Source organism: Triturus cristatus, chromosome 5_2 (genome assembly GCF_964204655.1).
Source record: "Triturus cristatus chromosome 5_2, aTriCri1.1, whole genome shotgun sequence".
NCBI classification, from domain to species: domain Eukaryota; kingdom Metazoa; phylum Chordata; class Amphibia; order Caudata; family Salamandridae; genus Triturus; species Triturus cristatus.
In genome coordinates this window covers 199,074,895-199,094,452 of record NC_140588.1, presented here as the reverse complement: position 1 = coordinate 199,094,452, position 19,558 = coordinate 199,074,895, and the positions used below count along the sequence as shown (strand labels likewise).

Here is a 19,558-nt window from a genome sequence, read left to right as displayed (position 1 = left end):
TGAGGTAGAGATGAAAGAAAAGGAAGAATGGGTGAAAGTAGAGTGCCAAAAGAGGTCAGAAGATGATGTATGGATTTACTTAGATGGCAGGCCAGTAATGCCAGACTCTATGCTTTCACAATTGGCTAGGATGTATCACGAAGACACCCATATAGGCAGGGATGCCATGATCAGACTCTTTAGGCAGGATTTGTTTTATCCAAAGTTCAGGAGTGTAGCAGAGAGTCTATGCAAGAGATGCTTAACTTGTCAGCAGATGAATCCAGGCAGGAAAACCGTGGTCTGTATGGGAAAAATTAGAAAGGCAGAAGGCCCATTTATAAGGCTACAAATTGACTTTATTCAATTGTCACCTTGCAGAGGTTTGAAGTACATACTCATTATAGTTTGTTTGTTTTCACGGTGGGTGAAGGCATACCCTACTAGAAGAAATGACAGTATGACAGTTGCCAAACTTTTGTTGAGAGAACTTATTCCACGGTTTGGTTTTCCAGTAACTTTGGAATCAGATAGAGAGTCTCATTTTAATAATGAAATAATTCGACTAATCTGTGAAGCATTAAAAATTTAACAAAAACTGCACTGTGCATATCGCCCAGAGGCTTCTGGAGTGGTAGAACAAATAAATAGCACTATAAAAACGAGACCGGCAAAGGTATGTGGATCCACCCCATCTGAGTGGCCTGATGTTTTACCTCTTGTTCTGATGGGACTCAGAAGCATTCCTGACAAGAATACAGGATTGAGTTCCCATGAAATACTCATGGGAAGAGCAATGAGGCAGGCATGTATACCAGGACACAAGCTGTTCAATATAACTGATGATTTGGTATTGGACTATTGCAAAGAACTGGCTGACCTAGTGCGTTCTATTTCTCACCAGGTTGGAGAGGACGCAGTTGCCAGTCAAGCACATGATCTAAATCCCAGTGACTGGGTGTTGGTGAAGAATCACACTCGAGAGTCGTGCCTAGCACCCAGGTGGCAAAACCCACATCAGGTTATATTGGTTACAACAACAGCAGTGAAGTGTGCAGGCTTGCCTAATTGGATTCATGCAAGCCACACTAAGAGAGTACCAGCACCTGACGAGGAAGGACCCCAACTGACTCAAGCAGTTGAGGCTGCAGAAGGTTGTACAGCTGAAGGACATAGAATAACAGATCCTGAAGTAGCTGATCAAGAACAACCGAGCATAAGTCAGGATGACTGGATACCAGTGGTTGATATACCTGAAGTAAATGTGAGAACAAGAAGCCAAATCCAGTTAGAGAGACAGGAGAAGAGTGAGGACCAGTCAGGTATAGAAGAACAAGCTCAGGAAAGGGAAAATACAGCTGTTGGAGAATCTGAGTAGGAACAGACAAGGAAAGAACAATCTACTCAGACAGAAGTGGATGTAACCATTCATGAGTCTGAGGAGGGACAGACAGGTCTAGAAGAACACGTTCAGGCTGCAGAAAACCAAAGTGCAGTAAGACCTAAGCAGGACCAGTTAGGAAAAGAAGAACAAGTTCAGGTAGAAGAAGAAGAGAAAATCCAGATAAAACCTGAACAGGGTCAGACTAGGGAAGAAGAACACATCCAGGCAGAAAAGGATGTTACAGGAATAAGCCCTGGACAGGGTCAGACAGAGAGGGATTCTGAAAACAAAGATAACCAGATTGTGCCACAACTTAATGAAAATAAAAGAGCACTTGAAGACAGTGACAGTGCAGTACCAGCAAAAAGGGTTAGAAGAGGTGATAACTGGCCAGGTGGTGTGAAAAGGTTAAAATAGCATTTCAAGACAATTAATGACGAACCTGACCAGGTAAACTAAATTTCTAGTCAGTCTGGGACATCTAATGATAAGCCCAAACGAAGAAGCCAAAGATTAAAAATATTGAACAATATGTTCAAAGGTCGTGAATGGACCTATGTAATTCTTGAAGAATTCGAGAATCTAGATTTAAATGAAGAAAGTGATGAAGAGATAAATGCAGAACAGATTGTCGAAGTGAGACCAACCTGAAAATTCCCCAAGAATTTAAAATTTCACAAATAATTTGAAGTAAATAAGAGAAATCTTCTTAGCCCAAAATCGCTGTTGATAGAGGTGCTGGAAACAAAAAACGAAATTGTGTACAAAGATGTTGTAGAATATGCATATGTAGTATATTTTTAGTACTTATAATTTGGTTATTACTAACAGTAGCCATCCCTTATTTGATGGTTACAAAAGAAAGGAATAACACAGATACGCACGAGAGAGTAGCTAACATTAAAAGAAATAGAGAGGCATTAGAACCACCAGATGAGTATAAAACAAAAGGAGACAGATTAGATTTAGAAGTACCAGATGAGTTAGATGTACACCACACTGTGACAAATAATGACACTACTTTAAGTGTATTTACACAGTTATTAGTGTGATACGTGGACACTATGAAAGTCAATGATTGTTATGTGTGTATGAAATGACCTGCATCAGTAGCAGAAGGTGTAACATATCACCATCTTACATTAACCTATGGTATTTCTTCTAGTATTTTAGCAAGTTTATTTTATAGAACAGGGAAATTACAATATAATTATTCTAATGTAGATGTGATTTTTTCCCGAGGTTCCTATGCGAAAGAACATGAACCCAGTTCTTAGTACTAAAGATGCACAGTTTATGGGAGAATATTTTCCAACTATGAAAACAATAGATATAGCTGAAGCACACAAGCACAATTTAACATGTAAATTACACGAAGAAGAAAATATATTTTTGAATTTAGTTGAGCAGAGGAGATAGGACTTCCAAAGAAGGGCTTCTGAACCGAAACCACAGATAACGCAATGGGCTGAGAAAGATGAAATTTATAAAACTGGCAACACTCATCCTGCTATGTCCCTGGACTTTGAAAAGAAAGGGAAGATCTGCCTTCATAGATTAAAGACTGAATACGAGAATGCATAATTTCTTAGTTATTGGGGGAGTGGGACTAAAAGGTGGAACAGATCCAGTATTTCCTGGAGTTTATTACATATGTGGAAATAGAGCGTATTTCAGGCTACCTGATCATTGGTACGGGAGTTGCTATTTTGGAATAGTAATCCCAAAGGTGTACTACGTGAAAAGAATCACTGGAAGCAATAAAGACGCAAAGGAACTAACACGTATAAAAAGAGCTACTTGTTATGAGATACTAGGTGATATTTTCAGTGCATTGATACCTTCAGTGGGAGCAATTCTGAATTCACGAACAATTTGCCAGTTATCTACAGTAGTAGATCGGTTATCTACTAACACTGCTGGAGGATTTTTGACGATCAACACAGAAATGTTTGCAATTAGATCTATGGTTTTGCAAAATCGACTTGCTCTTGAATCAGTATTGGCAAAAGAGGGCGGAGTCTGTAAAATGCTGAAGGCGCCTGACAAGAGTGTTGAAATTGGAGGATATATTAAAAATATTACGAAATTGGAAGAGGATTTGAAACCACGAAGTTGACAGTGTATGGAAGAAATGTACAAATAGAATTATTACAATAGGGAGCTGGTTTTCTAACATAGGTAAGAGCATAATAGGTAAAATAATACTGCCAATCTTGGGAATAACATTATTAGTCTTAGCAGTAATGATATGGTTCAAATGTTGTAAGAAAAGAAAAAGGTATGAAGTGAATGAAAATGGAAAGAAAAGAAAATATGAGGAAATAAAACTTGAAGAAATGAAAGGAAATCTATATAAAAGAATGAAGGGTTTACAGTACAGAAATGAAAAGGAAGGAAATGAAAAGGTTGATGCTAAAGTTGGCATCTGATTCGGTGATGGAAATTTAGTGATGGCATAAAATGCCATCAGAGAGGAGATTGATGGAGCAAGGACTCGTATAAAAGAGACTTGCTCAGAAGCAATCTTCTCAGATAACTCATAATACCGTTATAATTGTGTTCGTAAATACTAATAATGCATCATAAAATTTGTACACTTAAGCTTAGGGGAAGCTTGCCTATATGTCGCACTAACAAGTAACCCGAGAATGATTAAAATGACTGCAAACGCGGGAATCTTTACTGCGCATGCAGCGGCGCAAATGCTTTCAAAATGGCCGCTTCAAACTCACATGTTAATGCGCATGCTTATGCTGAAAACTAACCCTGCAATTTCAACGAAATTGCTAATGCGGAAGATTTATATAAGTAAAGGGGGTTAGAGTAGAGATAGGTGGTATACAGTGAAATCATTTTATTTTTAATTTAATATATCTCTTTCTGACTTCTTTATTAGTTCATATTTTGGGCCTCAAAGGTTGACAGATGTCCATGCCCCTGTGTCTTCTGCACATGCGTATTTGTAACCCGCCAGGAACCATGACAAATGAATTTGAAACTCATCTAAGGCCACGACCTCTGTTTGTCCTGGGAACAGGATCCTCTTCCTGACCAATGAATGGAGAAGGTATTAAATTGTATAATTTTGATCAATAAAAATGTGAACTCGGGTGGGAAATAAAGCATGGGAAAGTAAATTAAGGGACGGGAACATAGAACAATGAGCTTAAAGAAAAGTATTAAACTTAGTATGGTGTGATAAGTATCTCCCCTTTTCCTGCCCAATCAGAGTGAGGAGTTTCATAAATTTGAAACATTTAGGGGTGGTACATGCCATTAGAAAGGTATAATTGAGGTAGTTTAGTTATTTCAGTTACCACAGCGAGACAGAGAATTCTGAGAGACTGAGATGCTGTCCGAGAATTAAGAAGAATACTGAAGAAGATCCAATCCAAATCCAGTCTTAGAACGTTTGAGCCAATTAATTAGAAGAACATCGCAGAAAAAACGAGGCGGCACATAATAGAAGATGATCGCGGAAGAATCAAGGCGGAAGATAGAGTCACAGAGGGGTGCAACGCAGGCGTCGTCGTATCTAGAAGAGGTCATCTATCCTGTCCCTGAATCCTGTCCTGAGCCTTTGTCACCTGATATGTCCATGGGGACCCTTTCCAATTCCTTGGCCAAGGGGTTGGTTTCCACACCATTCTCGGTAACTATAATTCTGTGTAGTATGTCATTGTACTGCTCTCTCCGTTTCCTCCCTATTCAGGTTCCGTCATCGTAATAACTTTGTTTAACGATTATACTAATCAAATTTTATTCCTTTCCTCTCCTTGGTGAAGACTGTGTTCTAACTGTATTTTTGGTTCTTGGCTCACATGAATTTACAAGATAAACATTTAAAACTCTCCAGAGTCTGTGGTTATTTAAAGAAGGCTTATTCTACGTAATTTTCACCTATTCAGTTAACAAAAAGGTCCATTGACCAGAGGAAAATGTATTGGATCAAGAGGTTTGGTAAGAAATGATTAGATAAGTTCATCTTATATGTATTAGTACAATAAATTGACCCCAGCGGTATCTACTAGCGTATATGAATGTGTGTGTGTTTATGGGCCCAGGTGAGTATAAGGTAGTTGAGTATCTGTGGTTGGTAACCCGCTGGATCCGCTGCAGCGCTGCTGTCTTACACAGAGTGGCACCAGAGAGCCTGCCTATCTTGCCTCCCACAGGATCCTCGCTCCGCAACAATGGTCATTGATCGTGAGTAGCAAATGATGGGCTTATAGTTGGTGCACAGAACAGTAAACACCCCTTTTGTAAAGCGTCATTCGAGTTTACAACGGCGCTTGCATGAAGCTCTACATCTGTTGTAACATATTTCTTTAGGGATAGCTTCCTTAGCTGCCAGTGAGCGCAGCTCTGCACGGCTCTTACTGTTTCATTAACTTTAAAAAATGTGCCCACGAGTCAAACAGTCTTGGCTTCCTGTCTGCTATCTGCACGCAAATGCCAGAAGAGCTATGCCATCTTTGTAGGAAAGGTGTGGGTTTTTTTCCCCCCCAGATGTGGACGAAATGGCTTTCTTTGTCCCTATTGATTATAATAAATAAAAAAAGAAACGCACTTGCATAACAGGCTTAAACCTTGTCCTAGTTTAGTGGCCTACAGCTTGTTTCAAAACAGTTAATGTTTATAAAGAACTAAACTCATTCTACGGGGGTCTTTTTTTATATACTGTAAAAAATGCAGCCTCTCTTCCTATTCTTTTATTTTGCTAAATATAACCTATGTTGACCTTCAAGCTGTGTAAGAGAGTCTGGAGAAGTAGAGAATAGATAGATGTTGCTGTGAAATGCCAAAATAAAGCGCCACTGTGAAATATTTGTGCAACGTTTTTGTACTATAGTTTCTTTGACGTTTTGTTGTTTTTCGCATGCTCCTAGTGTTGGTTTACCCATCTGTAAAATTGAGCCACAGTAGCGAATAACTTTCTTCACTGATGTGCCTAGGTACCAGTAATTTGATACTTTTACACACACTAGAAATACTTTCAGGGTGATTAAAGTATAAGAGCTTGTGATGCTTTTCAACGTGTCAGTTTATAAAACATTTTTGTGTATATGCTACATACGATTTCCATCTGGATTGCAGAACCGAACAAACACAATGGCTCAGACCATGTCACCTGTGAGACTCCAATCAGTGTTGGCATTTAGTCAGAAGACTTCCATTACATAACATTTGATTATATTTCCCTCATTTTTTTTGTTTGCCTTTTGGTGCAGATCTTCATATCAGTGGGTAAAGCAGAACTACCAATACCATACTAACAGGAAGTACAAAACAGATTGAGACAAATGGGCAAACACGTAAGCTAAATGTTCGTATGCAATAAAAAAAGCATTTGTAATGCAATAGTTCTCGCATTAGCGAGATCTTGAGCCGCTGGCATTGAAAATGAATATGCCTTTTATTAATGTGTTTTGAAAACCTACATGTGGTGTGTAAATACGCACTTTGCAGTAAAAAGGCACAGTTACTGCTACCCTTGCTTCTCCTCAGTGACTAGAAGTACAAAGTGCGTGTTACGCACCGCTTGCAGGTTTTCAAAGCACATAAACGAAAGGCATTGTCATTTACAATGCCAATAACTCAAACTCTTGCAAACGCGAGACCTATTGCATTGATTTTCTTTAAGTTGTCCGCTATGTGACTACTATGCGCTGCATAGGAAAAGAGACCTTTAGCCATCGGCACAGTTTTGCGGGCAAAAATGTGGACGCGTTGCATTGCTTCCAATGGCAACGCGTGCACGTCTGGCGATTCCCTTGCGGGAGCGAGCTTTCAAACCATGTGTTAATTACAAACATACGGATCCTGCTCGCTCCCGCAAGGGAAACAGGCGCAGGCCCCTCCTCTCTCCCCTCCCCCTGCTACCTCTTTTCAGCGCGAGACGCGCGCTCTTGTTGCTACTGATTTTGATTCAAAAAGAGTCCAGTCTTCCACAATTCAAGAAGTTAAGAAATGCATTTTGTTTATTTTCTATTGTGTGCGGATATGAAAGCCATCCATTGATGTGTTAAGCGTAGTGTAAATATGATTTTACATAGGACACTAAAGCGATGAAATGTATTTCCTCTGTTATTTTTGCACCAGTGCAAATATTCGGTAGGTTGGCCCAAGATCACTAGTTTCACTGTGGTTATGTGGGAAAGGTGCACTCGAGCACCTCAAATGCCAGTACATAGCCTCAGTATCTGTGACCTCACAAGCAGCAGTGATCCGCATAGAATCCACCCGAGATCAAGTGTGAAGCTTGCAGTTTTATACAGTGCAAACTCAACCTGCTTGTACTGGAGTGCTTTACGTGAGCACCGATTACTTTATACGAAGCCATAGTTATTTTTTTAGGCATGAGGAGAGTAAATCATCATACTCGAACCTGGTTGTTCCGCAGTTCCTAAGTCGCCAGCTCTGGTCGCAGCGCCACATAAGAGAGCCAGAGAAAAGATGATGGGCTGGGTGACGACTTCGAGAAAATAATGGGGTGACCCGGTGTCCCTCAGAACCTGGGTATACATATTATATAGATACAATGGTTATGTCTAGGAGTTTCTAATTTCTTTAGAGTGTTCAAAGCATATATACATTACACGTAACACATATCCATGAGTCAGAAGAAAAAAGGAGATAGCACACACTGAAGTGGAGTTTCAATTGGTATTTATAAGGAAATAACAAATATTCAAGGCTGTAGTAATACATGAACGCAAATGAGAAAACAAAATATGAGTGACTTGTGATGAAGGAGTGACATGTAGTGATAAATAATAAAGACAGTATACTCCGTATACGGCAAAAATGAAAGTGTAGTCAAAGGGGAAGGGTACAATTTTATGGTTTTCGTCTTTATGTTTTTTTCACATATGCTTTGCGATCCTTTGTTAATTTAATCTTTGATCAGAGGCGTTGGTAAGACATAGTGAGCGTGGACGTTTAACCCCGTGTAAAGGGCAAATATTAGTAAGCGTCACGGCGGGTCTTCCTCAGGACATTGGGGGTGGGTATACAGCCTACGGGTTGAATGAAAAGCTAGTTTTAGGTGTGTGTTATAAGAGCAATCAGTTAAGGAATGTTCTATTTAGCTGTAGTGGCGCTTACCCAAAAGCACATTTACATGAATATCTGCCGGCGCGTAGGGTGTCTTAGTCAGGTAGTGAACACTCTAAAGAAATTAGAAACTCCCCGACAGAACCATAGTATCTATATAATAAAGGGCTGGGTGGCGAGGCAGCCAAACCACGGGAAATGGCAGAGATTAGAGGGGAAAGACAAAAGCAGCCGGTGAATAGGGAGAGAGGGGGATCGAACAGGTCTCATAAAATGCATATGTTAAACGTGTGCAGGGCGAAGGAGGGCTCAGATAAAGTGGCTGCCAGCATTTCTTTGCAAGTGTTGGTATCTGAAATCTTGGCACTGCCCATGGGTAGAAAGGTTTTTTGGGTTTCTATGGCAGCCACGTATGTTGGTCTTCGGACAGCATTCCAAACGGCACTGTACAGATCAGGTCAGGGCTTCAGTGTACTGACACTTCCAATCCCACGCAGCCTTGATGAGCTCGCGAAGGAAGTGGAGCAGCAAAAGCAGAAACTTTTTTTAGCTCTGTCTTTACCCGTGCGGAGAAATAAAATTACAAATATTGTTAGGCATTGATTGCGACACACTAGCGAGAAGGGATTGTGTACATGTGGTTATGTTTGTATAGCTTCAATTACATTTGGCAAGTACACAGAAAGACACAACAAAGGCGCTACAGACGTGTTCTCCAACAATTTATTTTTAATAGGCAGCCTTATCGCATATCCAAGGGGCGTTTTTGCAGCAGCACTCATGTGGTCTCAGTTATGTTTTGGCTGGGGAAGAGTGGCAGCAACCTCCCATATACTTCTACTGCATAATTAAACAAAGTGAGATCCCTCATTCTGTCAGGTTCCTTAGAGCCAAGCCCTCACCCCAAATGTATCGCCATCCGCCTCTTTGTCCAGCACAGAGCAATAACCCCAAACCTGCTTACCTTCACTGGTTTTTCTGCCACATAGACCAAACATGTGAGTGTTGGCATTGTGTAGAAAGTTACTGCAGCCACCATGGGTACGTTATCAATTGTCTCTGCCCAAGAGCATAAGTGCTTTCTACCTCGAGGCAGCCCCAGTCATGGTGCATGAAATCGCATCAAGATGATGGCTGCACCTGCGATTAAGGTCATCTCCCACAGCCCGCATTCATGTGGACTTTTAGGGGTAATCAATTTGATGAAGACATTTATAATTAATTAGTTTGCGCCAGGTATTCATTGATACCTTTTCAGTTTGAGTGAGATATTTATTTTCTGCTTCTCAAGTATTGTAGAAACTCCTCTGAATGAACATAAAAGTGATGCGGTTGCATTTTTTAGCGCTCTCCAGTGTCTGCATGTCCAGCCTGAGTAGCTTACCGAGCACTGTCTCACAGACAATAGTAGTGTATTCTAGCAGTGTGTTGCAGCCTAACACTTCAACTGAAAAGTGCGACAGTTTGCTGCATGGCTAAATATTTAGGCCCCAAAGGCGAGACCGATTGCATTGCAAATGCTTGTTTTGCTTTGCATTCCCTATTTTAAAATGAGAAAAATGGGACAACCCGTCCCAAAATGCACAACAAAAACAGGGGTCTGGCTGAGGGAAACCTGGGAGCTCTGAAAATGTGTGCAAGTGACACAAATTAGGATAGTCATCTCGGTTTGGAAGGCTCACTAAGTTGGAAATACATACAAAATACGAAAGTGAAAGGTAGGCAGCGAAGGATACTAAAAAGAGGTAGCAGCAGAGATGGGACAAGCAGAACAATAATTACTTGGTCTTGGAAGCGAACTTCATCAGCAGGGTCTTCTTCTTGGAATTCAGGACTGGGAAAAGATGCAGGCATCTGCGAATACATAAATTGGCGCCCCCCACTCGCAGTGCAGCATGAGACCAGCACATCGCCATTCTACCCTTACTAAGCCAGGGTGCTGTTGACAAGGATTGACACTGAAGAAGGACTGAAGAAAAGCTCACAGTCACTGAGCCAATCACTAGAACCACGATGATAAAAACAAAAGAAGGACGCGCTGAAAGAGTAGCTACAGCATCAGCCAGTTCTACTTTCAGGGCAACGAGAATGCTTTAAGAAATGCGAGTTGATTAAGGATTTGAAAAAACGTAGACAGAATTTGAAGTTGGTAATATTTTATAAACTTTCTTCACAGCAAGTGACGTGGAATTGTATTTTCTAATAGAAATTATAGATAACAACTATCTTTTTATCTACAAATATCTATGCAAACACACTTAATATTATAGTTAGGAAATTAATATTGTAGGCCCATGGTGAATAAAATAACTGATATAATTTTGCTTAGAATAATTAAAAAAAGACTCAGTCTAACATGGCCACCACGGTAACATGCGATCCGCCCATTAATTCTCACTGGCAGATTCCCGTTTTCGGTTCTCTGCTGACTAAGGACTGTAAATCATTCAAAGCAAAAGATAAGCTACGGCTCACTAACGAAAGGGTGACTGGTTAAGTGCAGGTCAAGATTTGCGACACGTTTAGGTAGGCCTGCGTTTAGTTAGGCTGACCTTCCATGCGCGAGGGTTTTTTAATTCCCGAAGTCTAATGACAAACAAGCATTGAAAATGCAATAGGTCTCGCCTTTTATTAAGTTAAAACCATTTGCTTTGCTAATAGTTTTGTATAGCAAAGCAAATGGCTTTAACTAAATGAAAGGCGAGACCCATTGCATTTTTTATGCTTGTATTACTATGTGTGTTCCACAGATTTAAAGTAACTGTGTCCCTTATTTATAAAACCGAGACTACACAAGTCCAGCACCCTGCTAGAGGGGTGGGTGCTTTACATAATTACATCATAATATTTAGACAAAAAAATAGACTTTAAAATAAAAAAAGGTGCATTGATAATAATCATGGCAGTAGTACTTGTGTTATCTACTTCGGGATGGTGAAGAGCGGACTAGATCTCCCCCACTGCTCTCCAAGCCCACACACCTCTGACGGCCCTCTACTAAACATTCAGAGGGATCCCATTCTTTCTCAAACACACAACCAAACACACACGGATGCACAAACCGACCATACATGAATGAAATCCATATCTGCCTGGTATCGAGTTAAACATGTTTCGCCGAGTTGCATGCACTTCTGTAGGCTCACCCAAACACATTGCCGCCTGTTACTTGCATTTCGGCACTCTACCACACTGCCTTCAAGAGCAGCTCATACATTTGCACGATCTCACTGCTCTGAGGAGCTATATACATTCCTGGAGTTTCAACCCGCCACTGCTGTGCACGTCACATACTTTCAGATGTTCAGTTGGAAACCAGCAGTGCTTGTTTTGCACGCTGAGCTAGCCCTTGTTGTTTTCCGCTGCATTTTGTTTTTTAAACCTGAATGTTTCTGCAGCAAGCTACCTGCTGTTGCATGGTCAGTGTGGAATTTCCCATGAGACTCACTCCGGTCTCGTGTGATGCAACTTTACAGTCTATGGATGTAAAAGAATTTTAGTAAAAGCTGCTCATTTTTATTTTCTGAAAATGTAAGCGCGGTCAGTACCGACAAATAAATGCGCTTGCGTTATTCAAAGTATTTAAGTGTAAGGAGTCGAAATGGAGTAAAATAAGCAAAAAGTCCCCTGCTGTCTTTGATTAAAGCTCAGGTTTAGAGAGATAGCTCCACTTGGTAATTGTACATGGAGTTGGTCAGCACGACTGTACAAATATTAGGTGGGTAACAGCAGAGAAACCCCTTAACGATGCACGTGTTCACAAAATAAACCCAAAACGAGTGAGCTCTCCAACATGTATTGTAATGCCTAGATGTGGACACTATAAAAGTTACCAATAGGCAATATTGAACAATACAGCTGCCTCTGCCAGGCTAGTTGGGTTAGGACGGTGTCACTAAAACCAAACCGTGTTGGTCTGCCTGCCTCGAGCGTCCGACTGACCCATTTGCGGGCCTGCGTGTAATGCAGTTGGAGGAAGTCTGCTCAGGTGGGATGGGGAACGCCAGAAAATGAAGGGGAAATGTGTTACGATTATGCAGCAGCTGTTCGGTTGTTGCAGTAATTTCTGGTTTATTGAAACTTCTTCCGAGATATTTGAACCCTGCGTTTTGGAACGGCAATTTGGTGTATTTATGTTTAGTTTAAAAGGGAATATGGTGTCTCGCTAATATTGCTCGTTACAAAGTTGTGTATTTAAAAATCGGTTTCCTTATTGCAAAATAACTTTCTCCGTAGGTTCCATAGCTGGTGTTGCCCAGTATTTACAAAGTCTTGCAGACACCTTGAACGGCGTAGAAAATAGATTTACTCAAGTGATTGGGTGAATTGCTGACTATGGAACAAAGAGGGTTGTGTTCTGGTCCCGGCACTTCCACTTGGCCATAGTGTGTGATCCTGGGCATCGCACGTCACTGTTTTGCATTTTATCACGTACACTTACCAACGTTGGTACAAGATTTTTCAAATACCACCACAGGCATCAGACTGACCCAGTTGCAGCCCCGCCTGTAATGTAGTCGGAGGAAGTCTGTCACGACTGATCGGGGAAACCATAAAACGAAGTGGCAATGTGCGCTAATTATAAAACAGCTTTTCAGTGGCAAGCGGTGGTCACTGCCAGGCACACGATTTTTAAAATAATAAAAATCGACGCCCAACGTTGTTAATTGAAACAGCCTCCTAATGTGTCAGGGGACAAGTCACCCTGTTTAGAAAATAATTAATCAGTCCTGAATCAATTAATAGAAATAGCTGCGGAGGTTTATCGTAGTTGGACAGTGTGCTCAGGGAGAAGGGCATGACGTATGCATGCCCTTCACAAATGGGGAGAGGGGGGCAGTGGCGTAGCTAGAGCTTGTGGCGCCCGGGGCTATCCCTCAGATTGCCGCCCCCCCCCCCGGGGGGGGGGGGGGGGCATGCACTTCAAATAGGTCCGAGAGACACGTAGTATCGCCGCTAATAGTTACCTTGATCATGCAAGTTACATGCACATACATGACACGGTCCAAGGCTACACAGTTGAATACACCGGTGACTGGCAGTACAAAAGAGAACACACAGACTGCATGATCTATTTGGGGACTCAGAAAAACCGCATGTGACATCCATCAGAGAGCTGCGTGAACAATTACCGGGTAATCCCCTCAACACAATGCAAACATGCACATACAGGACACTGTTCATGTAACCTTCATCTACAGCTGACATTAAATGACCATACATCATGGTCCCCCCCATTAAAGCAGTGGGGACCTGCACAAACGTGATGTGCTCTGTGGACCCAAAACCAACTTAACAGTGTCGAAGCCTGTGATACTTTATCTTTCAAAAACAGCAAATTAATTATTCACAGGGAATGACTCACTGTGTGCCCTTAAAACTAAACGCAGCACAAAGGGGTCAGTCAGCTCCACCTTGCCAACACAGACCGGATACAAAGCCCACTCTGGTGGCCCAAAGGCAACAACCAGGGGTCGCTCCCTGTCATTACTTCCAAGCAGCAGCAACCAACTCCCTGGGAATGAAAAGACATGTGCTCTTGGTACCCAAAACCAGCTTGTAATAGTGCATCTCTCCTTCACAGCAGCCTCAGCACACACATGGTGCACAGCCTGCCTGGGGGCCCAAAGCTAAAATACAGGGAGGGGCGACACATTATGATCACAATCCTTAAACACAGTTGTGGGGGCCATGGGAACTTGTTCAACTCTATCCAAGACCCGGGACAAACTGTTCCGGCGCTGCGGCACTCCTTGAATATTCAGAAGAAACAAGAAAAATAGGACCAGTAAAACTCACTCTTTTCCAAATCTCTTTCTAAATATTATCACTTTCCATGTAATGTTCCTTTGATGGGAAGAGGAGGTTTCTGAGGTGGGAGTATCAGGCAAGTGATACTACTCAGGCTCCATCTGTTTGAGCCTTCATGGAGGATCCCTCTTCATTACTACCTCCACCTGACCCCGGACTCTGCAACGCACTCCCTTACAGGCTCCCTCTGTGCGAGCCTTCAGGGAGAATCCCTCTTCATTACTACCTCCACCTGACCCCGGACTCGGCAACGCTCTCCCAACCAGGCTTGATTATCCACTTCTCCTCTTTCCAGTGCACCTTATCTCACAGCTGACCTTGGGCCCCAGCCCCATATCAGGCACCATCGGGCTCCACTTTGCTTTTTCCCGGTAAAAACATTAGTAAAATCACCTTCAAACTTAAAACATTGAATATAGCAGTAAATATAATTAGCATGCACTTTAAAGTATGTTCCACAGTAGCCCTTATGACCCAACTGCTAATTAAATAAACAACAAGCATTTACAATGCAATGGTCTCGGCAATATTATAGGTAGAGCTATTGGTATTGCTCATTATTTTTTTATCATTTTTGTATCCCTAAATAAATGGCATTGTCATTTCTATTGGCATTAGCTTTTTTTGCATATGTGATACCTATTGCATTAGCATATAGAGAGTGAGGTAGTGAGATAGAGAGAGAGAGTGAGGTTTTGAAATAGAGAATGAGGTAGTGAGAGAGAGTGAGGTAGATTGAGAGTGAGGTAGTGAGATAGAGAGTGAGGTAGATAGAGAGTGAGGTAGTTAGATAGAGAGAGTGAGGTAGTGAAAGAGTGAGGTAGTGAGGGAGAGGGATGTTGTGAGGTAGTGATATATAAGCATAGAGTGATGTTGTGATGTAGTGAGATAGAGAGAGAGGTAGTGAAAGAGAGAGTGAAAGTGAGTTAGTGAGATAGAAAGAGTGAGGTAGTGAGATAGAGAGTGATTGAGGTAGTGAGTGAGAGAGAGTGAAGTTGTGAGCTAGAGAGTGAGGTAGTGATGTTTTGAGAGGGAGAAGTTGTGAGATAGTGAGGTAGTGAGAGAGTGGAGTAGTGAGGTAGAGAGAGTTATGTAGTGAGAGAGAGTGAGGTAGTGAAACAGTGATGTAGTGAGGGAGAGTGATGTTGTGAGGTAGTGAGATGTAAGCAGAGTGGTACTGTTCCTATTTGGTATGTACGTATAATAACCTTGAAATCTGTGCACGTTAAAAGCGCTGTTAAAATTAAATAAATCTCTGTGAAAAGTGCACGGAAATAAACAACATATTACAAATACAGGCTAGCCTGCCATTACTCAGCATTATGGCAGTGGGTGGAGGGGGGGGGGGTGCTGTGCAATGAATTGGCGCTAACATTAATGGCGGCAGCACAATCAAAATATAAAGTCTACGTAAGGCGCTAAATTTAAAGTCTTCGTACTGTTCCTGTTTGGTATGTACGTATAATAACCTAGAAATATGTGCACGTTATAAGCGCTGTTAAAATTAAATAAATCTCTGTGAAAAGTGCACGCAAATAAACAACGACGAAATGCACTTGCACATATTTTATAGAATGTGTTAGTATTTAATGAAGGTGTGCATTCTGGTTTATTTAGAGTGCATTGTAAGGTATATGTAAAACCACGCATTAAACAGTAAACGGTACCGGGGCAACATTCCTTGGGGGGCGAAAGGCATTATAAAAGAACTGCCCCGGTCTTGGCAAGGCTCGCGCCAGACCTAGTGAGGTTTAGTAAACATGGTGTATATATAATATGTGTCGGGTAGGAGTTTACAAAGACAGCCATGTTCTTCTCAAACATAACCCACGCTAATGAAACACATTACAAATAAAACAAGCGCCCAATTGCCCGAAACTCCGAGATATGTTAACACATTTGTAATTTCCAACTTCGAATGAGTACCGTAAAAACACGTGTCATATACAAGTGCTCCGTCTGTCTATCCAAATGCGCCCTGAGCTGCAGAACGCACTAACGTAACACCGTGAAAAGGAAAGTCCATCAGGCATAGTGTTAGATCAGAGCGGAAGAGACAGTCCTGAAGCTTGCAAAAGGCAGCTCCCCTATTCGAGACAATACTGCGCTTTCCTTTTCATCCCAAACTATGCTGGAGAGCAACAGACAACAAATCACAAATTAGGAAACATCACCATTTATTCTATTCAAAGAACACTCAAAACACAGAAAAATGTCGGGGGATTTCACACTTAAGAAGAAACATGTTTGATGCTTATGAACGTCACGTTCTCCCAACACCCCTGACGCAACCGTTTCTGGAATGCCGTGCTCCGGGAGGATGAACACACAGTGACAGCAACCGGTCAGCAGACGGCCCGGCACCCTCTGCCCCCACGCACACTCCCCGCTCGCGCCTCTTTGGGGCCGGGTCAGAGCGTGGCAGAGGTGGGTAGCTATGGCCCGCAACGAGGATGGCACTGAGATGGTCTCACACAGGGGCTGGTTCAACAGACAGCGCGCGCACGTACACGCGCACACTGCTGGGATTCGTGGACACTGCGGTGTGTGCACCCTGCATAAACTACGCACACAGACTCTAGGATATTAAATGACTGCATTTTAATGTGTATTAAAAAATGCGCAACGTAGGACGCAAAAGGGTTACGGAGTCTTTGTCGTTCAAGATTCTGGAAGTTATTTTTTTACATATTTGGGAGTGAGATAGATCAGGAGGGGGGGGGCTTTTCACGTTCACAAAGTATTTACCATCCGCCCCCCTCACTACGGACATGCGAAATGCGTGTGCCCGGCGCAGAGATCGCTCTTTTTAGGCACCCAAGAAAGGTGCCCTGCATTTGAATACGGAGGCACTTTCCCCAGTCAAACTCCACACAAATACCCGTCAATAGAAAACACCCTTAACTACAAAAGAAAACCGAGTTTATTTCAATTGAACACACAATAAGAAGCACACCGCTGCCTTTCTCCGAGGCGAAGCAGAAATGCCTCGGAGAAACGCAGCGGCGGTTTAGGATTCGGGGCGTGTTTCTTTTTCTCTCCTCTTGCCATTGGCAGGAGGAGAGAAAAACACGCCCAAAAAGGGCGTGGCTAAAAAGTGGAAAGAACAGCACGGAACACGCCCCCGAATCTGAAAAAGACGGAGCCTATTTGGAGGGAAGGCTCTCTCCTCCAATGGCTGGCCTCCGTTTAGGAAGCCAGCCAATGGAGGAGAGCTAAAAAGAGAGGCGGCCTAAATAGCCACTCTAAGAAACATTAAATCTCCGGACTTCCGGTTCTGCCTTCGGCAGACCGGATGGTCCCTCGACCTAAAAATAGAAAGGCCATGACAGGGCCGGCTTTAGCGCTGATGCGAAAGTCTTTTTTGGCGCCACACTAATAACCTCTTTCTCCGTAAATACCTTTACTACCACCTTCCAACAGTGCCCCTCATCCCTCCATGGCCCCCCTAGTGACCTCCTCCTCAGATTGCCTCACTGCCTCACGCCACAAGTGCCCCTCATCTCCCCATAGCCCCTCCCCCTCATGACCTCCTCCTTGGACTCCCTCACTGCCACCATCCACCAGTGCCCCTTATCTCTCTGAAATAATGAAGGTTGTAAAATAAAATAGAACACGAAAGAAAAACGGGCCCCAGTAAGGCCTGTTAATCCACAGGAACGGAAAGATAACCCAATACCAAAACAATAAATAAGAGCAAAAAAAAAAATAATTACTGGCGCCAGCGCAGAGAGGAGAGAATCAGGTGAGCAAAAGAACTAAATATGCACAACAAGAGAACCTGCCTACAGGGTCCTACCTGACTTCAAATAAATCAAATTGTGTGCAGCAAGGGAAACGACGGAAACAACAAAAAGGCAGATTGCACAAATATAATTGTCTCACCCGATACCAACGCCATACAAGGGACTCCGGCGCTGTTCAGGAACCTGCGGCCGCACAGGGATCTCCCACTCAATTCAGGAACCTCCGGCCACACAGGAACCCAGACACGATTCAGGAACCTCCAAAAAGCAAGGGCAAGTATGCCGATGCAGATTAGTGTCTTCAGTTTCCTCACAGAACTCCAATGCACAGGACCCTGCTGCCCAGGACTCCGACGCGACCCAGGCAAAACGTCGATCAACCCTCACGAGAGTGCGTAGCGGTGAAGCGCGTGACGCGTCACCGCTACGCTCCCATAGCGAGGGCCCGGCCAAAATGTAGCGTCAACGTCATGGTGCGGATTGCAATGCAGCAACAGGCGCTGACGCACTGGCGCACTCAGCACTACAACCAGGTAGGTGAGGTGCGCGCAGTGCGCTGCTTGCACAGTACACTCTTCAAAACTGGGCCGCCCGGCCGCGCGCGCCGTTGCGGCCGCGGCGGACTTTATAATTTATTTTGTGACACACTGTGTCCCTAAATAAATTATAAAAGCCGCCGCAGCCGCAACGGGCCACCAGTGCCGAGCGGCCGCCCTAAATATAGTGCCGCCTGGGGCGGTCCGCCCCCACCGCCCCCCCCTAGCTACGCGCCTGGAGGGGGGAAAAAGTCCAGATGTAGATACTGCATGTCTCGGTTCGAGACAGCGCACGGGCGCCGTCTAGAGCAGAGACCTAACTAGACCAGTTCAAGCTTCGAAGCGCTGTATAAAAGTAATGTTGCCAGTTGTGGGTGTGCCGGCAGAGGTGGGAGCAAGCAGCCAGCATGAGCAACAGGAGGGCGGGAGCAAGCAGGCCACACGAACAGTGTGAAAATGGAGGCAACATGCACAACGGGAGAGGAGAGGGCGGGAGCAGGGACGCCATGCGGACAGTGGGAGTGGGGAGGGGGGTGCAAGGAGGTTTCAAGGACAGCGGGAGGTGGAGGGTGGTGGGAGCAGGCTCACACGAACAGCAGGAGGCAGGATGGTTGGTGGTAGGAAGCTGACTTAGAAAATGGGAGGAGAGGGGGCAGGTGGGGCAAACAGACAGACAGGGGAGAACACGGAGAGGGAGAGATGCACGAAGGAGCTAGCTAAAAACAACAAGCACTCGTAGAGTGCTTAAACACATGAAAATAATAGCATCTAAAAACATGCGCTAGACCAGTTCAGGCTTCGAAGTGCTGTATAAAAGTAATGTTGCCAGTTGTGGGTGTGCCGGCAGAGGAGGCTGGGTCTGCGCAGCAAAGCGGCCGTGCGGCCGCGAAAGTGAAAGTGATCGCGCTCGCGATCAAAGCAGCCGTGCGGCCGCGAAAGTGAAAGTAAGCGCGGCGCGCGCGCCCGCGCACATGCACTGTAGCTCTAGGCTGGCCTGGTAGCACTTTTGGGAGCCCACATACAAAATGTCTCTTCGAGCCAGC

General features: G+C 43.5%; 1 protein-coding gene across 1 annotated transcript in view; it reads right to left on the bottom strand.

Annotated features, from left to right (window-relative positions):
- RBFA (ribosome binding factor A) overlaps positions 1–10,387 on the bottom strand; it is a 93,744-nt gene extending 83,357 nt beyond the window's left edge. The window contains exon 1 of the mRNA XM_085606987.1: positions 10,205–10,387. Coding sequence (XP_085463113.1) covers positions 10,205–10,338 — 134 coding nt within the window. The 5' untranslated portion in view covers positions 10,339–10,387. The remainder of the gene's footprint in view (positions 1–10,204) is intronic.
- Positions 10,388–19,558: the final 9,171 nt, after the last annotated feature.